This window comes from Pleurodeles waltl, chromosome 2_2 (assembly GCF_031143425.1).
Source record: "Pleurodeles waltl isolate 20211129_DDA chromosome 2_2, aPleWal1.hap1.20221129, whole genome shotgun sequence".
NCBI classification, from domain to species: Eukaryota; Metazoa; Chordata; class Amphibia; order Caudata; family Salamandridae; genus Pleurodeles; species Pleurodeles waltl.
The window spans coordinates 1,097,098,267-1,097,122,277 of NC_090439.1; the positions used below are offsets into that span (position 1 = coordinate 1,097,098,267).

The 24,011-nt window shown below is 45.5% G+C and overlaps 1 protein-coding gene across 1 annotated transcript in view; it reads left to right on the top strand.

Moving 5' to 3' along the window:
- Nucleotides 1–5,460: 5,460 nt before the first annotated feature.
- Nucleotides 5,461–24,011, top strand: part of LOC138282871 (prostate stem cell antigen-like) — a 92,452-nt gene continuing 73,901 nt past the window's right edge. Inside the window, exon 1 of the mRNA XM_069220862.1 lies at nucleotides 5,461–5,611. Coding sequence (XP_069076963.1) covers nucleotides 5,560–5,611 — 52 coding nt within the window. The 5' untranslated portion in view covers nucleotides 5,461–5,559. The remainder of the gene's footprint in view (nucleotides 5,612–24,011) is intronic.

Consider the following 24,011-nt stretch of genomic DNA (forward strand, 5'->3'; position numbering starts at 1 on the left):
AAAATCGAATTTGGTAGTATTTCACTGTCAGGACATGTAAAACACACAAGTACATGTCCCACCTTTAACATACACTGCACCCTGCCCATAGAGCTACCTAGGGCCTACCTTGGGGGTGCCTTATATGTAAGAAAAGGGAAGCTTTAGGCCAGGCAAGTAGGTACACTTGCCAAGTCGAATTGGCAGTTTAAACCTGCACACACAGACACTGCAGAGACAGGTCTGAGCCATGTTTACAGGGCTACTCATGTGGGTGGCACAACCAGTGCTGCAGGCCCACTGGTAGCATTTGATTTACAGGCCTGGGGCACTTGTACTAGGGACTTACTAGTAAATCAAATATGCCAATCATGGAAAGCCAATTACACATACATTTTACATAGGAACACTTGCACTTTAGCACTGGATAAAGTGCCCAGAGTAACAAACACAGCAAAAACAGAGTCCAGCACACATCAACAACCTGGAAAACAGAGGCAAAATGTTACAGAAGACCACGCCAAGGATGCCAAGTCTAACATTTATAATTCAGATGAGGCCAGTAACTGCTATTAACAGCCCCATTTAAATTAGAGCCCACTCTCACTGAGGACCTCAGGTATAAAATCACCCCTGCTGAAAAGTAACCAGCATTCTGCTATCAGATGTATGGACAATATTACACATAGGTACAAATCCAACTGTAAGTATAAGAAGCATGCTTGTTGCAATATCAACAGGAGTGTGGAAACCCTTTCAGTAGCACCAATCATAATTAAAACCAAAATCAAATGTACAAGCAAAATCATCCTTGGGGATATATCAACAGGATAACTTTTAAGTGCAAAACCCATGTTGGTACAAACTTTCAGTGGCAAATCAATTGTAACATGTTTAGATGCAAAATATATTTAGGGAAACAAACACAATAAAGTGCTAACTCATCTCTGGTGCACAATCAGCGAGAGTAAGAGTAAGGTGAAAAATCACTTGGTACACATAGAAAATGTAGTAGCAAGATGTCACATTGAGTGTAAACGGTGTGCATCCAAATGCCAGTACACTCTGGTTGACAACACACTGGTGCAAACTTACCACTGACACAACAGAAGCATGAGCGTAAAAAACGTTTAGCACTGCAAATAATATTCATGTCCAAAATCATTTTAGGTTCAAAATCACTGAGAAAAAAAAACAGTCTGTTCAAGAAAAAAGTAGTATGGTATTGCATACAGAAGCCAGTGGTGTAATAGAGGCCCTTGCGGTGTCGGGGGCCCACGAGCTCCACGGGGGCCCTCAGCACAGTACCCAGGCCTGAGAGCTCCTGAGTGAGTGCGGATGGGGTGCCCTCCTTGTACTTTGCAGGGGCTCCCCTCAAGTTTCGTTACGCCACTGACAGAAACAAATCATATTTAAGTGCATAACCACATTTAGATGCAAAATCAGTTAGCACAATATCGATAGGAGTATGTAAACACTTCATCATTGGTACAACATCCGCATGAGTGTGGAAAGCAATTAGTCTGATCTCAAGACCAGTCGTAGTTTCTGAGAAGCAGCAAAATCTGCCTCGCTTCCTAAATAGGGGATTCTCAGTCGGGGGGAGGGATAAAGGGGAGGTCCTGAAGGTGATGTGGCTCAGCACTTCACAAAGACTCGCAAGAGCTTTGGGTATCTATAGAAACAAACGCACAATACATTAGAAGCAAGTCTTTAACCACAGCCCATCACTCCAAAGCTCAAAATCAAAATGGTGCCTATAAATTAACGGTGGTGCCATCAATTGAGAAACACCAACAAGTACGTCGCAAGGAGCTACAGGGGAAGAGGTAAACCAGGTAGAGCCTTGCCTTACAAGGAGATAACTACTGTGGGCACTGTGGAAAGGGAAAACACAACAAACATGCAGGCATGGCAAACAGGGATAAACTGGGTCAAGAGTAAAGAAGGGTGACAAACAGTGTACCTGAATTTTAAAAACAAAAAACGGGACATTTCACAAAAAAATAGAAGTGCTCCAATTTTAATTCACCCGAGTGCACATAATGACACGCCTCATCAGCACAGAATTACAGAAGAGGTACTAAGAACATAAATAAATTGCAATTTTTTAAGTTAGTATAATTAATGCCTGTTAATTAAATTACTTTACTGATAACACCTGCTATCTCTTCTTTGGAAAACATAAAAAATGGCCTCCCACGGTTTTCAGGCGACCCACTCTAAAAAACGGGACATGAGCGAAATTTCCTGAAATCTGCTGTAACAGCTGCTGAAAAATTGGGACTGTCCCGGAAAATCAGAGATGCCTGGTCATCCTAGTGATAAAGCCCTAAGACCTCTGTTCTGAAGCACAGTGTTGACCCCGGCTGTCCTTTTAAATGGCACTGTATCACATGGCCCAGAAGTGAAACCAATAACTGACCCCTCATGCATGAGGTTCAGAGCCCCAGCTGTAAAGGCCTTTCTCTTCTTCCAGCCACACATTCTCCTGAGCTTCCAGGCCATTGCATGTTTATGGTGACATACATCTGTATACCTGACCCTTGGAGAACCCCCAGCCTGAGAGTGAATCCTGACACTATCATAATCAAAATTACTATTCGATAAAATAAAGTACCCTATAGGTATAAATTCACACTAGGTGCGTATCATGTAGCATTGTAGTATCACATTTGGGATTAAAATCAAATGTAGGTGCTATATCACAATACATTTGGAAAATCCCACTTTGTGCAACATCAACAGGAGTCTGAAATAATTTTAATAGCACAAATCCAAACTACATGCATGCAAAATCAATCGTGTGGCAATATCATTAGGGCTGGAGAATGACTTTTAGGTGCAAAGCAGATGATGGTACGAACGCCCACTTGGTGGAAAAGTCAAAGTACGTGCAATTCACCATTGTAAAATCAAAAAGAGGAGCGTGGATACTTTTAGAAGCATAAACATGTTTTGGAGCAAAAAAAACACATTTAGTCGCACACATGCAGTTACATGCTAAATCATCTTTGATGCTCAGACAGCAAGAGTGAGATATCACATTGAGGTAAATTGTCTCTCAGTAAAGAGAAATTGTGGTAGTTAAACATCACATTAAGTGTAAAAGGTGTGCATCACTAGAAGATTTTACATCTTGTTGACATCACATTGAAGTGCAAAAGAACCACAGGTACAAGAGAAGCATGATCATGGAAAACGTTTAGGGGTGCAAATCATATTTAGGTGTAAAATGACTTTTGAGTGCAAAATCACTATAAAGATAAAAAAACACCCTTTGTTCAAGTAAACAGTATGGTAGAATTTCATATGGTAGCAGCATCACATTTAGGTGCTAAATCATACTTCTGTGCTAAATTAAATGTAGCTGCAATATCAGGTAAAGGTGGAATACGGTGTGCAATTCAGCAGGAGTGAGAAGTCGTGTTTGGGTTCTCAAACACATTTAGTAGCAAAAATCACATTTGCTTGCACAAACACAGTTAGGTGCAAAATCACTTTTGGTGCAAAATCTTCAGCTGTGTATTATCATATGTATGAGTAAAATATCTTACTAGAGAGTGAAATGCAGTAGCAAAATGTTACAATAGCAGTAGAAGTTATCCATCTGCGTGACATAATATTTGGTTCACCTATCGAGGTGCAAAAATTGCCTGTGGTGCAAAATCAGCAATAACTTGGACAAAATTTTAGAGCACAAAGCACATTTAGGTACCAAATTATTTCTAATTCTCATATTTGGTGTAAAATAAGCAACGTGGTGTTATTACATATAAAAGAAAAAACAATGTGGGTGCTAAATCACTCTAAAGTACAAAATCACTCTTGCTGCAACATCAGCAGGAATTAGCAGCACAAACTAAATTCAAGAGCAAAACCACATTTCGGTGCAAAAATCACCCTTGGTGCAACAACATCATGAATTTGGATAAAGTTTAAGATCAAAAAGCATATTTAGTTGTCAAGTTATTTTAGGTGTAAATTCAACTTTAGTGCAATATCAGTAGGGGTAAGGAAATACTTCTACTACCACAAATGCGCCTCCATTGAGGGATATGGAAGCTTCACGTCACCATCTTGTACAGTAGTGAAGGCACTATATGCCTACAGACCACCACACCTAATAGCTATTGGGCGACTGGGATACACCTTCAGCTCGATCTAAAAGGTGAGTTGCATTTTCTTCAAGCAATGGCTAAAAGAGGCAGACCAGAAGGAACCAGCGGCCGAAAGATGCTGACGCGTAGCCCTTCTCTACCTGTGTTTTTATTGTCGATGACATGAGGTCTGGAATACAGCCACAACTGTAACGTAACTGCCAGACCTACAGGTAGCCAGGAGGCTAGTCCGGATCTTCTTGAAGCAAGCTGCCGGATTGTCAGCCTAGCGGCCTACTGTTAGCCAAACGCAACCACATGGAAGCCTATTATTCACTATTAATGTAATATAAAATTGAGCACAAATAGCTGGAATATGACGTTTCCTGGCATCTGGGGTAATTAAAAAAAATATTTTTAAATGTATGTTGGGTGAGTGCTTACGGGTGAGTGTTTATTTACATGACAGAGTGCGTGCAAGTGTGAATGTGTGTATATGTTAGGATGTGTGTGAGTGAAGGTGGAGGTCAAGGGTGTGTGATGTCACTTCCGCTACCCTTGGCATTTTGGTGAATTGACTCACACGAGTTATTAGGTACTAAGAGTTGGTGCAGATAACACTGTTCCCTCATTGCAGGGCCCTTTTAAACCATGCAAAGTGGAAACAAATGTGCACCTTGACACCTGCTCAGCGAGTTTCTGTGTTTTTAGTGTAAGAGCAGGTGGCTCCCACCCAGCCCCCTTCTGGGGCCTAGAGAGAGGGACAGGAGAAGAACGCGCATGGACGTCACTTGGGGGTCGCAGCTGCGACCCCTGGCCTCAGAGGTGGACAATTTGATGGCAGGAACTCAGAGGCAGTTCGTCCTTAAGGACGTCAGTTGGGGCTGCACTCTATTTTTTTGTTTTTGTGTACACTAATAGTGAATAATAATATATTATTCACCTTTAGTGTAATACAAATGGAGACCAGTTAGCTGGAATATGCCCTTCCATGGCAGCTGAGGGAAGTAAATAATGCTTGTAAATGTGTGTTGTCTGTGTGCTTGTGCTTGCGGGTGATAGTGTGTTTATGTGTGAGAGAGTGTATGTAATTGTGAGTATGTGTGTATGTATAAGTATGTGTGTGTCAGAGGAGATGAAAGGGCGTGTGATGTCACTTCCGCCACTCCTGGCATTTCGGTGAATTGAAGTCCACGAGAACGAGCCAGTCCCTGACTGGTTATCTTCGCACCTGAACAAAAAGGGCGCGCTTACCTATATCGCGGGTGTGATTTTTAAGTCGTGGGAGGGGAAGATTCAAAAACCACGGGCCAAAGGGAGAAGTCGCATACCTCCAATAAACCTGTTGCTCCGGTCCAACGGCCCCCACTACCCACCTGCTTACAAAAATTCACTGTACACCGTCAGGCTTGTCACCAAACACCGTCTATATATACAAGTCCCCGCCAGTGTTTGTGCAGACTCCGGACACCTGAAAAACATGAAGGCTCTCCTTGTCACGCTCGTGGCTGCTGCCCTGTGCTTTGGGCTAGGTAAGTCTTTCCCTGCACACAGCTGGTACAATCGTTGCAATTTAATTCTAAATATATATATATATATATATATATATATATATATATATATATATATATATATATATATATATATATATATATATATATATATATATATATATATATATATACCTAAAATTTCATGTATTGCTGTTGTTTCTTACAGCGCCTACATACGGCTTTAGGGCACTTCAGAGCGTTTTCACTTAAGACCAAGTGGAAGGCAGAGGGCGATGCACATGGGGGTTGGGGGAAGAGTGAGAGGCGAGGAGGTGCTGGAATTGAGGACTGGAAAGTTTGAGACTTCACCTGATTCTAGATTATCATCCACGTGTGTTTCTGGGAACATCTGAGAATGTTCCATGGGCCGGATGAGCGTCAGTTTCTTGGGAGAGACTGGCGCCTGATAACCAGCAAATCATCTTTGACAGAGTGTCAATCCCCTGCAATAGCTGCCTGTTCGTCAGTACAGCGTTCATCTAAGGATCGACTCGACCATTATACAAAGAAATGCATTTATGAAGTATGCATTTTCTGCACCAGAGTGGGGCAGATCTCCCTTTACCTTTGGAAAAAAAAGGTGGATTAGAACAAAACTGCTGTCTCTGTTATCAATTGTAATTTACGAGTTCCACACCGTGTATACCGTACTGTAAAAGAAACAACTAAAACACATTAAACTTACAGTAACCATTGGCGCTAGTAACCAGTTCCTGGATGCAACTGGAGTTAATAGGCATTTTTATCTATGTATTAAAAAAGCCGGTTTAGCAAGATCCAAATCAAGTGGAAACCTTTTGTACTATTTAACTGGAATTTCCACCAGAGGTTCAGTTTTGACTCCATTCACCTTGCATAATCCATATGGAAATGTGCATTTCCAGCGGAGCCTAGATTACTTTTGAAGGCCTGACAGGTGCCATTTATAGCACATGCCTAACTCTTTTTAAGAATACTTAATCGCAGGTTTGACAAAAAAAAGCGACATGGCTCCTGGAGGTAAGCCTTGGAGAAATGCTATTTACACAGGAATAATCAGAGTAATTTCGCTAATTACACATTACTGTCGTAATCAACGAAATCACACAATTATGCCAGTTTGAGTAACTGAGAGTAATTTGGGGCAAAAGTCACCTCGTAGTAGCACAGTAACAATGAACCAATAGAACGCAAGCGACTGCTGTGTACTGCTGTTCATGTAATGTAGCATTCAGTGGTATTTTCTTAGCGCTAAATGCATCCTCGTGCCCATTTTGGATGCAAGAGTGGATTTTGCACTAAGAAAATGGAGCTAAATGCTGGATTACGCTTCTCATTTAAATATGCATAATTACGTGTACCTTTGATAGAGCGATCCGTACAGATAATTTTACCCGTACTTTGGACGCTCCTTAGGCCGATGGATCTTTTGGCTAAGTGGGACTCTCTTCACCCGAGACCAGTCAATTTTATCAAATCAATAATCAATAACGAACATAAGCAATACCCTGATCAACATAACACTTAACAATTAATCCAGAATACATTTCGGCGAACCCTGACCTTTCAGTCAGGAATAACCACACCAGTTTATTCAAAGTTAGTGAATTTATTTCCCTATATTAACAAAGCTAGCACAATATAGATGTGTCTCAACACCAAAGGATATACGTAAATGAACATTAATAGCTGTCCATAACGGCGAAACAGGTGCAATCTATGCAGCATTTGAATAACAAGGCATTCGATAATAGCAATGCAAATCACTAATACTATAATCTGTAATGAACTAATTGCATACATTTAGTCAGCATAACAAGGTCTCAAATTGCATCGTGCAATCAAAAGGAATCCTCATCTAACCTCAAATTAGCATCGGCATGTGGGACTTCATGCAAACACAATTTAGCAACATTAATTTGGAAAACTCCTAGCTAGGGCTCTTATCAAAAATCAGCAGTTGGTTACCTAAAAGAAACACAATGCAATTGTACAATGTCCTTTCATATTTACCAATTACAATCAGCATTCAAGGAAGTCTTCGTCTCACAGGTACCGTTTCTCGATCAGCATGGGACGGGGCAAAGGGGCAGGGGTAGACGGGGCAATTGCCTCACGGCGGCAAGATAAAACTACTACTTCATGCAAAGGGATCAAAGTTAAGGTCTCTAGGGCAAGAATCATTTAAAGTCTCTTTCTCTCGATTAGAGAAAGCATCAAAGTCTCTTTCAAAATGGCTTCGCAGCAAGGTGGGCCATAGTAACTGCAAAGTCTACAAAATGGCGGGATGTCCAATAATGGCTGCAAATGGCTGGTAACAGCAATAATGGCTGCTTTCTTCTCGTGCACCTGGTTTAAATAGACAACAGTTCAAATCCAGTAGGGTCTTCCATTGGAGGGTTCATAGGTTGGCTTCAAATTGTCCAATCAAAAACAACAGTTCTCAAGCTTTTACTTAAGCATACATTATCCTTGGAGACGGGTACGCAAGTTGCAACATTTTATACCAATTAACTCACTTTCAGAGCTTCCATTGTCCGCACCTGCAGATTGACCTTGGAGCAAAGAGAAAAATGCCAGGCTGGCACGAAACCTTAAGATAAGCATGTGAACGATCTCAGTGGAAAAATACAGCTTCAAGCAAAAATACACGTTTATTAGCACATTGGAAAAATACGAGCATCTAAACCGTGAGACCAGGCAACTAGGCCGAAGCCTGCACTAAAGTAATGCTAAGCTAAAACATTTCAATGTCGGATTAGTGCAATTCTAATACACCACGTTATATAAAGCACGCTTATAAATGTTGGCAAACTACTCTGAGGGCACATTTTGTCCCCGTACAATCTTTATTAGTTCGGTTAAAGTCACTCTTGATTATTTCACACTACGTTTAGCGTCAATAAATGTAAAACCTTCATTTCAGCTTCATCAATCCCTCCTCTGATGACTACTTGTCATCACACAAACTATTCCCACAAATTTTATTCCATTAAAATTCTGTCAGTTCTCTTTTCCTTTTAATTCCCCTAGTTTTCGCTTTGTACTCTTCTGCCATTCTTTTCATCATCTTCTCTTCCTTTCTTCTCTTAATTCTTTCCATTATCATTATTATTCCCCTTTTTATTCCCCAAATTCCAAATATGCAAATTAGTACTATTAAAATTCCCTGTATTATTTTTAGCAATAGTCCATTCCAAATGCCACCAAGCCAATCTCCCACTGAAGCAAGTCCTTTTCCAACCTTCTCCCACACTCCTGGTTCTTTCAGTTCCTTCAAATCTGCACTCTCTTTTGTTAGATTAGCAAGCATTGTTTTAATCTTCACACTATTATCTGGAATATATGTGCAACAGTGTCGTGCACCAAGCATTTTGCAAACGCCGCCATCCTTTGCTAAAAGAATGTCTAAAGCAAGCCTATTTTGAAGAGTCATAGCTCTTTCCGCTGCAAGTTCAGCATCTATCAGGATTATAGCACCTGAAAACTTTGTCAACATGTTATCCACTATAGTAGACAACTTTCTTATTTTGATGGAATTCAACACAACTCCTAATGAAGGAATCATGGCTCCAAATATATCTCCTACCACAGCAGCTGCGGTCTCTCTTTTCTGGATACGATGGGATCCAGATGTCTTTGGAATCATCGATAGGTCATCCAGTTGATAAACCTTTGGGAACACTATACCCAAATAACATCTCCCCCACCATCCCTTTGGAAGACGATAATAGGCATTATACCCACAAATGTAATATACACCTGGTATGACAGGGTCAAGTCCGTTCATCATGAATGTCCATTTGGCCTTAAAGATAAACGTATGTTTACACTCACTCGCTCCTACAAAAATGTTGTCATAATAAGATTCACCTCGATATATACAAAATTTCCCTACATGCCAAGCATCTAAAGCTATTCTCCCTTGTGTTTTTATTGCGGCAAAATCATAATGATCTACTGAAGTCCTCTTATGTAGCTCTTTTTCTAATTTCGCATTCATTTGTGCCGTTCTATCATCTGTGCGATCTAAAAAGCTTATTTCTACTGCAGAGAGCGAGCAGGTAAGGTTTTCCCTATGAGCGTGAGCCGTTTCAAAAGGTTGCATTGGCTCGAAAAATTCCCTCATTATTTTAGCATCCCAATCTTTAGCAATCTGGCTTAGCTGCGCTATTATAGGAACATATGCAAAGGTAACATCATAATTTGAGTACAAATACTGTATGTTAGTTTGACCATAAAATCTAGACATGACTATACTACATGTAATCCCGTATGTAAGAGGCATGTGGTGATAAGTCACCCCTTCCTTTACTGATGTCGGTATCTGTGTACACACATAACAATCTTTCGCATCCATAGTCTCAACATATTCTGTTAATAGGCGATAGAAAACATTATACGAAAGCTCTTTCTTATCATGCAAGTGTCTCTCATCTAATTCTAGTCTTTTCAATGCGGTTAGTTCAGTGACAGTAACAGGAGCAAAAGTAGAAGCATAAATTTTCTCATTCTCACCCCTTCCATGCATTGCAAGCACTATTGCCATTATGATTAGTACACATGCAATTATCAAGCCTATACACGCATATTTACAATATTTCTTTCTACTGTTTTGCGTCATGATCTGTATAGAATCAGAGAGCTAGAAGCACCTATAAAAGAAACTATTTGGCAATTCAGTTACGAAGCTGAACAAGCGCAATGTTCACACAGTTTTCTTCAAGAGGCCAGTCACTTATCGGTTAGCAGCATTCGTCTCAATTCGGCAATAACTCAGTCTTTATCAGTTCAGCAAGTGTCTTATCCGGTTTAGCAATGTCTCAGCTGGTTGTATCACGTTAGATTGTAGCAAGCAATATCATTTATTACCCTTTCAATCGACCGAGTCCATAAAACTTTTCTTTTCTATTGGTATCTCTTCTTCTTCGTTCTCAAGGCTTAGAGATACAAATTCGTCAGTCCAATCGTCATTGACTGCATATGCCCATTCTGGACCGGAATATCTCCTGTTTGGTATCCTTTTCCTTTTCAATTTTGCTTCTCTTTTCGATTCTGCCTCACTGGTACTTTCCTCTTTGGCCAAGTCTTTTCCTTCACTTGAGGATGGTACCACGACAGACACTTCTTTTCTTTTCTCTTTCACTTTTGGCCTTTCTCCGTCGTTCAAGTTTTCTCTAGTTCTTAGTTTTACTGGTGATATACTTAGTCTCCTCTTTGCACCATGTCCATTTGATGGACCTGCGATCTTTTCTGTGGAAGCTTGAACTGTTTCGTTCTGTTCTGCCTTGTCCCCTCCTTCTGGGGAATCAATCACGTTCTCTTTTTCTTTTTCTGTATCGTCTGCTTCTGGGAAAGCCCTCCTCTGATCAGGCTCTCCTGCTTTTTCACCTTTTTCGAGCCCTTCGTCACTATTACTTTCGTCAGGCTCTTTATCACTTTCAGCTGCTTCAGGTTCTTTGTCACCTTCAGCTGCTTCAGGCTCTTTGCTACCCTCAGCTGCTTCAGGTTCTTTGTCACCTTCAGCTGCTTCGTCGCTGTCTGATGTTTCTCCTTGGTCTTCCCCAAGTGAGTCTGTTGCTTCGTCCTCAGAGAATGTTTCCCTCTCTTCTGTTCCTGCCTGTTCGCTTTCAGTTCGGTTTTGCTCTGTCTCAGCACTCAGCACTGTTTTATCAGGCACTGGCAGTTTCAGCGCTTCAACTTCCTCATCTGTGGGACACAACACTTTCTTTGTGTGACTGGCGTGAATCCAGTTGGGAACCCCCGCGCACTTCACAGCGGTAGTTGTCGTCAGGATCACTTGGAAAGGGCCTTTCCAACGGGGTTCCAGACACGACTTCCTCACGTGCTTCTTTACCACGACCCAGTCACCTGCTTTCAGTGCGTGTCCTGGACCTTGGATCGGTGGCAAGGTGGTTGCTTCCACCTGGTGAGAGAAAGAGCGAACCACGTCAGCCAGACCCTTGCAGTAGTCTAACACCATATCATCTGTAATATTCAAAAGCGCGTTTGCGGGAACTGCAGGAAGTCTCATAGCCCTGCCCATGAGAATTTCGTGCGGAGACAATCCAGTCTTTCTATCAGGGGTGTTTCTCATTGACATTAGCACCAAGGGCAATGCGTCAGGCCATTTCAAATTTGTCGATGCACATATTTTCGCCATTCTTGATTTCAGTGTACCATTCATCTGCTCCACCAGTCCTGATGCTTCAGGGCGATAGCTACAATGCAGTTTTTGCTCAATGTTCAGTGCTTCGCAAAGTAACTTTATCACCTCGTTATTGAAGTGACTTCCCCTATCTGATTCTAAAGAGATCGGGAATCCGAAACGTGGTATCAACTCCCTCAACAATAGTTTTGCAACTGTAAGGCTGTCATTTCTACGTGTGGGGTATGCCTCAATCCAGTGACTAAAAATGCACACAATCACCAACACATACTTTAGACCTCCATGCACAGGCATCTCAATGAAGTCCATCTGCATCCTACTAAATGGGCCACTGGCCCTGCCAATGTGGCTCGCGTTCACAACTGTTCCCTTTCCTGGGTTCATCTGCTGGCAAGTGACACATCGATGGCAAACTGCTTCTGCAGCTTGACGAAATCTGGGGTTAAACCAATCAGTTTTGAACAATCTTATCATGGCATCTCTCCCTAGGTGAGCTTGCCCATGATAGAACCGCGCAAGCTGTGATAAGAGACTATTTGGCAAAACAAATTTTCCCTCATTTGAAACCCATAACGCGTCTGGTCTCTTTATACATTGTGATTTAATCCAGGAATCTCTTTCATCCTCCCTGACGTTATTCTGTAATGCTTTTAATTCATCTATTGTATCTACGACCTTCAAGGCAAATGCTTCAGCTGGTTCGAGTTCTGGTTCACTTATCGAATTCCATTCATCTCTGAGCAATATACAGTTCAATGCACAAAATCTTGCGACTTGATCCGCATATGCATTTCCCAGAGAAACATAGTCCTGTCCTTTTGTATGAGCACTACACTTTACCACTGCAACTTCGGCTGGCATTTGAATGGCGTGTAGCAATTCCCTTATTCTCTCCCCGTTTTTCACTGGGGATCCTGAAGAAGTCAGGAAACCTCTCTGTGACCATAGTTGGCCAAAGTCGTGCACAATTCCAAACCCGTACTGACTATCAGTGTAAATGGTGACTTTCATCAATGCAGACAGTTGACATGCTCTTGTAAGGGCTACAAGTTCTGCTACTTGTGCAGAATAGACTCCTTGAAGCCAGGACGCTTCCAAGACACCTGTTACAGTACATACAGCATATCCTGCTTTCAAAATTCCCATCCCATCTCTTAGACATGAACCATCAACGAAAACAATTTGGTCATTTTCATCAAGCTTAGTATCCTTAATGTCAGGTCGAGGTTTTGTGCAAAATTCAGTCACCTGAAGGCAGTCATGCTCGACGTCTTCAGCGTTCTCAATTTCAGCATTTTCTCCAGGAAGCAAGGTTGCTGGATTCAACGTAGTGCACCTTTTCAGCTGCACATTCGGTGAGCCCAGAATTATCGTTTCATACCTTGTGAGTCTTGCTCCAGTCATGTGTTGCGTTCGGGAGCGGGTCAAAAGTATCTCAACTGAGTGAGGGACCATGACTGTTACTGGGTGTCCCATCACTATTCCTTCACTCTGAGTGAGGCTGATACCAACTGCTGCTACGGCGCGCAAACACCCTGGGAGTGCTGCTGCAACCGGATCCAAAGTAGCTGAAAAATACGCTACTGGTCTGTTTATGCCACCATGGGCTTGAGTCAAGACAGACAAAGAACATGCATCACGTTCATGACAAAACAATGTGAAAGGCTTTGTGTAATCAGGCATACCTAAAGCTGGAGCCCTGCACATGCATTCTTTCAATTCGATAAAAGCATCCATCTCATCTCCTTTCAACTCAATTTGATCCAAGGCATCCTTCTGGGTCAACTTCAGTAAAGGCTTTGCTAGAGTTGAGAAGTTGGGAATCCACTGGCGACAGTAGCCCACCATCCCCAAAAACTTCCTCACCTCCCTCCTTGTCTTTGGTGGACTCATTTGAAGTACACTTGTTATTCTTTCCTTCATTATTCTCCGTGACCCTTTCTCTATTTGGTGACCCAAGTATTTCACTTTCTTCTGACAGAACTGCAATTTGGAATGAGACACCTTATGTCCATTCCTTCCCAAATGGTTCAACAGAGCAATGGTATCGGCTGTGCAGCCACTTTCTGTCTTTGATGCAATCAGTAAGTCATCAATGTACTGTACTAGGGTTGACTCGAATGGCAATTCTAATGCTTCCAAATCTTTCTTTAGAATCTGATTGAAGATTGACGGTGACTCAGAAAACCCTTGAGGAATTCGACACCAACTGTACACTCTGTCTAAGAATTTGAAACAAAAGAGAAATTGGCTGTCCTCATGAAGAGGCACCGAAAAGAATGCTTGTGACAAGTCGATGACTGAGAACCACTCGGCATCGCAAGGGACTTGAAACATTATCACAGATGGATTTGGTACGACAGGGCAACACTTGACTATGATGTCATTTATTTTCCTCAAGTCCTGCACAATTCGGACCTTTCCACTTGGCTTTATTAGTCCCATGATTGGTGAATTACATGGACTGCTTAACACTTCTTTCAGTACTCCCTGCTTTACAAATTCGTCAATGAGTTGGGCAACTTTCATGAGGGTGTCTTGTGCCATGTGGTATTGTGGGGTCTGGGGAAAGGTTGCATTGGGTTTTACAGTCACTTTCACTGGTTCCACTCCTTTCATCAATCCCACCTCTTTCCCTGTCATATCCCAAACTTCCTTTCCGACTGTTTCCCGTAATTCAGCTGGAATATCTTCTTCAGTTATCATCGGGAAAAGACAAATCAGAGGATACTCTTCATCAACAGTTTCCATCTCATCCCCCTCTACACTGTCCTCTTCTTCCCCATCACTGCTCGTCTGAATTTTAATTCCCTTGTTCGAACACATAATCGAACATCCCAACTTGCACAATAAGTCTCTCCCTAACAGTGCTATCGGGCTTGAGTCACATACCACAAATTTATGTAACCCTTGATAGTTACCGATGCTGACTGGTACCGGATCTGTAATTGGGTTTGTCAGGTGCCTGTTTGCTACTCCCACCACTTGAACTGTTCTCCCTGAGAGTGGCAAATTTGGTACTTCAATGCTCTTAACAGTTGAACGTGTTGCTCCTGTGTCAACCAAGAATGAAACACGATGACCCATTACTCTTCCCGCCACGTACGGACCCTTTTGATCAACTTCCAAGGATGCTGCAAGCACACAATCTCCTTCCTCTCCTGAACTTTCACTCTCCCACACATTGTTTATTCCACTCTCACTGTGTAATGGGAACTGTTGTACGGTGCCATTTGTATTCATTACCTGACCCGAGACCTGTGGAGGAACCATCACTTGCTGCTGACTCATTGGTGCCAAAGGTATTTGCATTTGCTGATTAGGTACCATGGGAAACTGCTGTTGCATTGGCTGCATTTGCGTCATCTGCATACGGGGCATCTGCATCTGCTGCGGCTGCATAGGTTGTAATCCCTGCAGCTGATTTATGGTCTGAAAATTTGGGTTTGGACCTCTCATTTTCGGTCCCCTCATTGTCTGAAATGCATTGACATCATTGTTTTGCTGACCAACACCTGCACCTTCCTGCACCACCATCGGGCACTCGCGTTTCCAATGTCCGACAATTCCGCACACGTGACACGGCATCACCTTTTTCAATGCCTGCACACCATTCGGAGTCACAACAGTATTCAAATCCGGACCATTATTCCCAAAACCTCCTCTGCCTCTGCCTCTCGCCTGTGGCTGAAACATCATATTTCCCTGCAACTGCGGCTGCGGTTGCGGTACCTGCTGTTGGAACCCTTGCAACCCTTGCAAACCTTGCAGACCTGTCTGAGCTGCTTTAAGTTGCATCATCATCACTTTCTCCTTCAACCTTTTCTGTTTCACTTCAATTTCGTCGCTACAGTATTTCGCATAATTCAACACCTCATCAATAGGTTTCGATTGCCAACAAATCAAATGCGACTTTATCATCTGACTTATCTCCGGTCTCAGCCCTTCCACAAATCTGAACACAAAATGAAGCATGTCCTTCGCCTCTATTGTTTCCGTGCCACTGTAGTTCTTAAACGCCTTCAACAATCTCTCATAGTAGCTATGTATCGACTCTTTAGCCTCTTGGGCAGTTCGATCGATCTTCTGCCAATCCACATTTTTCGCGGCAACCTTCGTCTTCAAGTGCTCAATCACCTTATAGTACAGGCTCATCACCATAGGTGATGGTGCACCCGTATCCCTGTCTCTCTCTGGTTCACTTGTCGGCCAACCTACAGCTCTTTTGCAATCCTCCCACAAATCCGCCGGAACCACAATCTCAAAGAGAGTGTTCAGGTCTTCCCAGAGGCATTTTGCAAGCTTCACAAACCTGTCAGTCTGTTGATACCATTCAATCGGTTTCTCTCTCAGTTTGGGAAAATCATCCGTAAAAGACTGAATGTCGCTTCTGTGCCATGGTACATGTATTAATTTTCCCCCTGCTGTCTCCCTCATTGGTAACATGGTTACTGCATCACTACTCTGTGGTCTTTTCTCGTTGAGCTCTGGGACACTGTCTTTCCTCTTTTCCTTTCTCTTTACCCATCTGCTTTCCCATTTGTCTAAGCACCTCCACACTTGTGCACTCTGCAACAATTCTCTAAGGTGGGCCTTCATGCCTGCTGACCTCATGTGTTCAAAATCTGTGGTCCCGAAATCCAACCTATAGCTCCTGCTCAAGTGTTTCGTCTTGTCTATGTCAACCCCGTTTTTGTCAGCTATTTCTTGCAAGCTTCTATGTACCTTGTTCACTTCTTTAGTAATCCTGGGACATAGATACCTCAACTCTTCTTCCGAGTAGGACTCTAACCTATTCACACCCATAGTCCCTTCCACCAATTCTTGTGCTTCCATGTTCAACCTGACCCTATTCAGATAGTCTTCTCCCTTCCCACTGGCTGAGCTTTGTGTGGAATTCAGACTGTTGAACCACTGTGTCAGCTGTTGCGCATTCAACCCCATCAGTGTAGCGTTCACATCGACTGCCATTGATGGTTGCGGCAACTTTTCAGTGTTCGATGACAGCGGTATCACCAGTGGGGGACTCGACCTCACCAGTGTTGACTGAGCACATATGGGACTAAACTCCATCAAGGACCCAGATCCAGTTGGCTGAGCCGCTATCGGAGTTATCCCTGGAGTGTTTTCTATGCACCTCCTATCTGTCCCATTCTGCAGCATTGATCCCTGACCGCTCATACCTAAGTTAGGCTGACTGTACAAAGGTACCGGTGGACCTACAGTAATGGGTAGCTGTTAGAAATGGGGTTTTTGGTTGGCAGATAGGTTGCCCTCTGTCCAAGCAAGAACCCTCACTCTAGTCAGGGTAAGTCACACACAATCCAAAATCAGCCTGTGCTCACCCTCCGGTAGCTTGGCACGAGCAGTCAGGCTTAACTTAGAAGGCAATGTGTAAAGCATTTGTGCAATAAATCATACAACACCATAGTATAACACCACAAAAATACACCACACAGTGTTTAGAAAAATATAGAATATTTATCTGGATAATTGTAGGTCAAAACGATCAAAGTTGCAATACGAATTTGTAAAGATATCACTGAAAAGTGATATTAAGAGTCTTTAAGTCTTTAAAAAGCAATAAAGTGTCTTTCAAGCACAGAGTACCTGGTTTCTGGTGGTTAATCTCCTCAGAGGGCCACAGGAGAAGAGATGCGTGGAAAAAGGGGTGTGTGCGTCGTTTTCCGCTCAGCACACACAGACTTGCGTCGTTCTTTTCCACGCGGGGAAGTCGGGCGTCGTTTTCCGGCGCGCAGACAGTCTCTTTTTGTGGATCGCAAGGATTACCAGATGTCCCGGGTCTGTGCGTGGATTCTCCTGCTTATTTTCCGGCTGCGCGTCGTTCTGCGGGGCTGCGCGTCGAAGTTTCGATCTCACGGTAGGCGTCGCGTCGATTTCTCCTTGGAAGTCGGGCGGCGTTGTCCTTGCGAGGCCGTGCGTCGAAATTTTGGTCTCACGGCAGGCGTCGCGTCGATTTCTCCTTGGAAGTCGGGCGGCGTTGTCCTTGCGAGGCCGTGCGTCAAAGTTTCGCACTCACGGTAGGCGTCGCGTCGATTTCTCCTTGGAAGTCGGGCGGCTTTGTCCTTGCGAGGTTGTGCGTCGAAGTCTCGATCGTCCCGAGGGCGTCGCGTTGATCAGCGTCGGTGTGCGGCGTTTTTCTCGCCGCGAAACAAGCTGTGCGTCGAAATTTTCGGCGCACGGAGTGTCCACGTGAAAGGAAGAAGTCTTTTTGGTCCTGAGACTTCAAGGAACAGGAGGCAAGCTCTATCCAAGCCCTTGGAGAGCACTTTCACAGCCAGACAAGAGTTCAGCAAGGCAGCAGGGCAACAGCAAGACAGCAGTCCTTTGGAGAAAGCAGACTGGCAGTCCTTTGTGTGAGGGCAGGCCCTCCACCCTCCCAGCCCAGGAAGACCCATTCAAAATGCAGATGTATGCAAGTGAGGCTGAGTACCCTGTGTTTGGGGTGTGTCTGAGTGAATGCACAAGGAGCTGTCAACTAAACCTAGCCAGACGTGGATTGAAGGGCACAACAAGATTTTAGGGCAAAGAAATGCTCACTTTCTAAAAGTGGCATTTCTAGAATAGTAATATTAAATCCGACTTCACCAGTCAGCAGGATTTTGTATTACCATTCTGGCCATACTAAATATGACCTCCCTGCTCCTTTCAGATCAGCAGCTGCCACTTCAACAGTGTAGGAGGGCAGCCCCAATGTTAGCCTATGAAGGGAGCAGGCCTCACAGTAGTGTAAAAACGAATTTAGGAGTTTTACACTACCAGGACATATAACTACACAGGTACATGTCCTGCCTTTTACCTACACAGCACCCTGCTCTAGGGGATACCTAGGGCACACATTAGGGATGACTTATATGTAGAAAAAGGGGAGTTCTAGGCTTGGCAAGTACTTTTAAATGCCAAGTCGAAGTGGCAGTGAAACTGCACACACAGGCATTGCAATGGCAGGCCTGAGACAAGGTTAAGGGGCTACTGAGGTGGGTGGCACAACCAGTGCTGCAGGCCCACTAGTAGCATTTAATCTACATGCCCTAGGCACATGTAGTGCACTCTAATAGGGACTTACAGGTAAATTAAATAGTCAATCATGGATAAACCAATCAATAGTACAATTTACACAGAGAGCATATGCACTTTAGCACTGGTTAGCAGTGGTAAAGTGCTCAGAGGTTAAAAGCCAACAACAACAGGTCAGAAAAAATAGGAGGAAGGAGGCAAAAAGTTTGGGGATGTCCCTGTCAAAAAGCCAGGTCCAACATGACCCCCCACCAGCCTAAAGCCAGGGGAGAACAATCACTATCCTGATGTACTTCCCTGTTTGAGGCGACAGAACAAGGACCCAGGCCCACAACAGCAGGGGCATGCTCCAGTTCTTCGCCTTCCTGACTCCAATTGGATCCCTCTGTCCATACTCTCAGGGCCCACTAAGCCCATCCATGGGGAACCTTTCTCCTTTCCTGCGGATCCCATCTGTGCAGCACCTAACCTGACATTGCTCACAGATGTATCCCAGGAGCAGGATAGTACCACCAGGACCAACACAGTGGTGTTACCCATTCTATCCCCGGGGTGTGACACTTGTCCCCTCCCCAGGGATAACTCTGTCCACCCGGACAGCAAGCCACTGTGGTTACTGACAGTTGTCAGGGATGAGAGCCAGGCCCCAGGCCTCTCAAAGCTCTCCCACCACTGTGGCTGTGGAGAGTGGGGGGCGGTAGCCCCAGGTGCTGGGCACCCTTTAACCACTCTCCCTTCCACCAGGTCAGGGATGACAGCCTGAACCTGGTCCTCCCCTCTGGGGCTCTGTACCCTCTCTCCTGGAGCGGTACCCCCAGAGTCCACCATGGTCAGGGTGCTTATAGAAGTCGCCCTGTACCATTCCTCCACCAGTGCAGGGCTGTTAACCTGCAACTGGCCCTCCAACCTGGGGTCTGTACCTTCAGGTTGGACTAGGGCCCGGGGTGAGGCTTCCCTCCCCCTGCCCTCCCTTCTGGGGTCCAGCACTCTCCAACTAGGAGTGGCCTCCTCAGAAGACAATAGGGTAGGGGCACTGTTATCAGTAGCCCCTCTCTCCAGGTCCGGGGGGACACCCTGAACCTGGTCTTCCAGCCCAGGGTCTGTACCCTCACACTGGATCACTGCCTGGCAAACCAGGACTTTCTGGGGGGCACACCTACCCCCCACCAGGTCAGAGTTTAACCTCTGCACCTGACCATTCAACTCAGAGTCGCCACCCTGAAGTTGAACAATTGCCTGGCACGCCAGGACTTCCTGGAGGGCACACTGACCCTCCACCAGGTCAGAGTTTAACCTCTGAACTGGGCCATTCAACTCAGAGTCACCACCCTGAAGTTGAACAATTGCCTGGCGCACCAGGGCTTTCTGGGAGGCACACCTACCTCCCACCAGGTCAGAGTTTAACCTCTGAGCCTGGTTCTCCAACCCAGGGTCACCACCCTGAGGTTGGGCAATTGCCTGGCACGCCAGGACTTTCTGGGGGGCACACCTACCCCCCACCAGGTCAGAGTTTAACCTCTGAACCTGGTCATCCAACCCAGAGTCAACACCCTGAGGTTGGACAATTGCCTGGCACAGCAGGGCTTCTTGGGAGGCACACCTACCCCCCACCAGGTCAGAGTTTAACCTCTGAACCTGGGTATCCAACCCAGAGTCACCACCCTGAGGTTGAACAATTGCCTGGCACGCCAGGACTTTCTGGGGGGCACACCTACCCCCCACCAGGTCAGAGTTTAACCTCTGAACCTGGATATCCAACCCAGAGTCACCACCCTGAGGTTGAACCATTGCCTGGCAGGCCAGGACTTTCAGGGAGGCACACCTACCTCCCACCAGGTCAGAGTTTAACCTCTGAGCCTGGTTCTCCAACCCAGGGTCACCACCCTGAGGTTGAACCATTGCCTGGTATACCAGGACTTTCTGGGGGGCAAACCTACCCCCCACCAGGTCAGAGTTTGACCTCTGAACCGGGTTAGCCAACCCAGAGTCACCACCCTGAGGTTGGGCAATTGCCTGGCATCCCAGGACTTTCTGGGAGGCACACCTACCTCCCACCAGGTCAGAGTTTAACCTCTGAACCTGGCCATCCAACCCAGAGTCGACACCCTGAGGTTGGACAACTGCCTGGCACGCCAGGACTTTCTGGGGGGCACACCTACCCCCCACCAGGTCAGAGTTTGACCTCTTCACCTGGTAAGCCAACCCAGAGTCACCACCCTGAGGTTGAGCCATTGCCTGGCATTCCAGGACTTTCTGGGGGGCACATCTACCCCCCACCAGGTCAAAGTTTAACCTCTGAACCCGGTTATCCAACCCAGAGTCACCACCCTGAGGTTGAATCTTTGCCTGGCATGCCAGGACTTCCTGGGGGGCACTCTCACCCCCCACAAGGGACACGCCGTCCCCAAGGGCCACACAAGAGTCTGGTTGGCGCAGGTCTCCCGACCTCTGCCCATCCGGCAGAGTCTGGGTTTCCCCCAAACCAGAAACGGTCTCACCTGGGTCATTCCTGGGGGGCTCTGCTCTCAGAGCTGACCCCTGACTTTCAAGATCCTCCACTGGGGTCTGCCACCCCCTCTCAACCCTATGTCTGGACTTCTGCACCCCCTCACTAGGAGTGGTACTGCCAGACACCAGAACTGTTGGGATGCTGTCTACAGTCATCCCCCCCAAGTTCTTCTGACACTGCGGGGCTTCCCTCAAAAGGTGGCCCTACGGTACAGGTTAGGCTCTGAGACCTACCTGGGACACTACAATCCTCTCCCACCTCACTTGGTCGGGAACCACCTAGACCTCTCCCTTCAGGAGCACCCCCAAATGCCTCTTCAGACTCTCTGGTACTCACCCAAAAGTCTGCCTCCACTGTAAGTTCCCTTGGGTCAGAGAACTCACACTCCACCTGGTGTTGGCGTAGCTCTGGAGAATAAGGACTAGACATATGCTCTCCAGCAATTACATCACTCTGCCCTTCACATGTATTAACCACAGTACCCTTCACCCAACCACCCAGTAACTCAGCCTTGGAAAAGCACTCTATGTCACCCTCTTGAGACTGGTGAGACAGTATCTGCCTGTCCCTGACACTCAACCCATACTCTTCTGGGATGTCTCTACACTCTATATCCAGGACGTCCACCAGGGGGGAACCCTTTTCTCTGTCACTCTCTGCTAGAGTCAGTAAAGTGTCCCTCCCCCCAGTAGGAATATGACTCCCTGTGCCAGTTCCCCAATCCTTCTCAGGGACCCTGTGCATAACGGGAACTACCTCATACCCTTGAACTACCTGGGGTGTGTCAACTCCCTTCTTCAAGTTGGGCACCACATCTCTGGGCTTGTGCCCTTCTTCAGCAGTACTAGATGCAAGATTTTTGCTGCCACCATCTGAACTGGACTCAGCCCTTCCGGCCTCCAGTTTCAGCTCTTTACCGCTCAGCTCTTGAGCTGCAATCTTTTCTTCTTCCAGGGCTAAAAGTCTTTTTGCCTCAACCTCTGCAAGATACTCCTCTAATTGTTGCTCCTGTCGCCTTTGACTTCGGAGCCATTCATCTATTTCTGGGTCACTGTCCAACTCTGAGTAGCCCTCCTCCTCATCTGAGTAGTCTTCCTCCTCATCTGAGGGGTACTTAGTCATTTGGTTTCTTGCTGCCTCTCTCTCTGCCCATCTTTCCTCCCCCCAGACTATGTAGTGATGGAGCATCTCCGCTTTAGTAGATCTCCTTGCTACAGGAAGGCCCCATTGTCTGCAAAGCTTCCTTAGGTCATCCTTAGTGAGGTGGTCAGTACGAACAAAGCATGAGTTGGTAAGCAATCCCATTCTGATAAGATCTTATCAGCAAAAAACAAAATCCAAAGTCCAAAATATCACTAGTATATCCAGGAGGACATCAGAGAACAAAAAGCCAAAAAAGATGAAAAATCAAGTTGACCTTCAACTGTGGGTAGGTAGTGAAATACTTAGCTACTGTATGTCACTGCACAAACACAAGTCCTATCCTCACCGCTGATCACCAATGTTAGAAATGGGGTTTTTGGTTGGCAGATAGGTTGCCCTCTGTCCAAGCAAGAACCCTCACTCTAGTCAGGGTAAGTCACACACAATCCAAAATCAGCCTGTGCTCACCCTCCGGTAGCTTGGCACGAGCAGTCAGGCTTAACTTAGAAGGCAATGTGTAAAGCATTTGTGCAATAAATCATACAACACCATAGTATAACACCACAAAAATACACCACACAGTGTTTAGAAAAATATAGAATATTTATCTGGATAATTGTAGGTCAAAACGATCAAAGTTGCAATACGAATTTGTAAAGATATCACTGAAAAGTGATATTAAGAGTCTTTAAGTCTTTAAAAAGCAATAAAGTGTCTTTCAAGCACAGAGTACCTGGTTTCTGGTGGTTAATCTCCTCAGAGGGCCACAGGAGAAGAGATGCGTGGAAAAAGGGGTGTGTGCGTCGTTTTCCGCTCAGCACACACAGACTTGCGTCGTTCTTTTCCACGCGGGGAAGTCGGGCGTCGTTTTCCGGCGCGCAGACAGTCTCTTTTTGTGGATCGCGAGGATTACCAGATGTCCCGGGTCTGTGCGTGGATTCTCCTGCTTATTTTCCGGCTGCGCGTCGTTCTGCGGGGCTGCGCGTCGAAGTTTCGATCTCACGGTAGGCGTCGCGTCGATTTCTCCTTGGAAGTCGGGCGGCGTTGTCCTTGCGAGGCCGTGCGTCGAAATTTTGGTCTCACGGCAGGCGTCGCGTCGATTTCTCCTTGGAAGTCGGGCGGCGTTGTCCTTGCGAGGCCGTGCGTCAAAGTTTCGCACTCACGGTAGGCGTCGCGTCGATTTCTCCTTGGAAGTCGGGCGGCTTTGTCCTTGCGAGGTTGTGCGTCGAAGTCTCGATCGTCCCGAGGGCGTCGCGTTGATCAGCGTCGGTGTGCGGCGTTTTTCTCGCCGCGAAACAAGCTGTGCGTCGAAATTTTCGGCGCACGGAGTGTCCACGTGAAAGGAAGAAGTCTTTTTGGTCCTGAGACTTCAAGGAACAGGAGGCAAGCTCTATCCAAGCCCTTGGAGAGCACTTTCACAGCCAGACAAGAGTTCAGCAAGGCAGCAGGGCAACAGCAAGACAGCAGTCCTTTGGAGAAAGCAGACTGGCAGTCCTTTGTGTGAGGGCAGGCCCTCCACCCTCCCAGCCCAGGAAGACCCA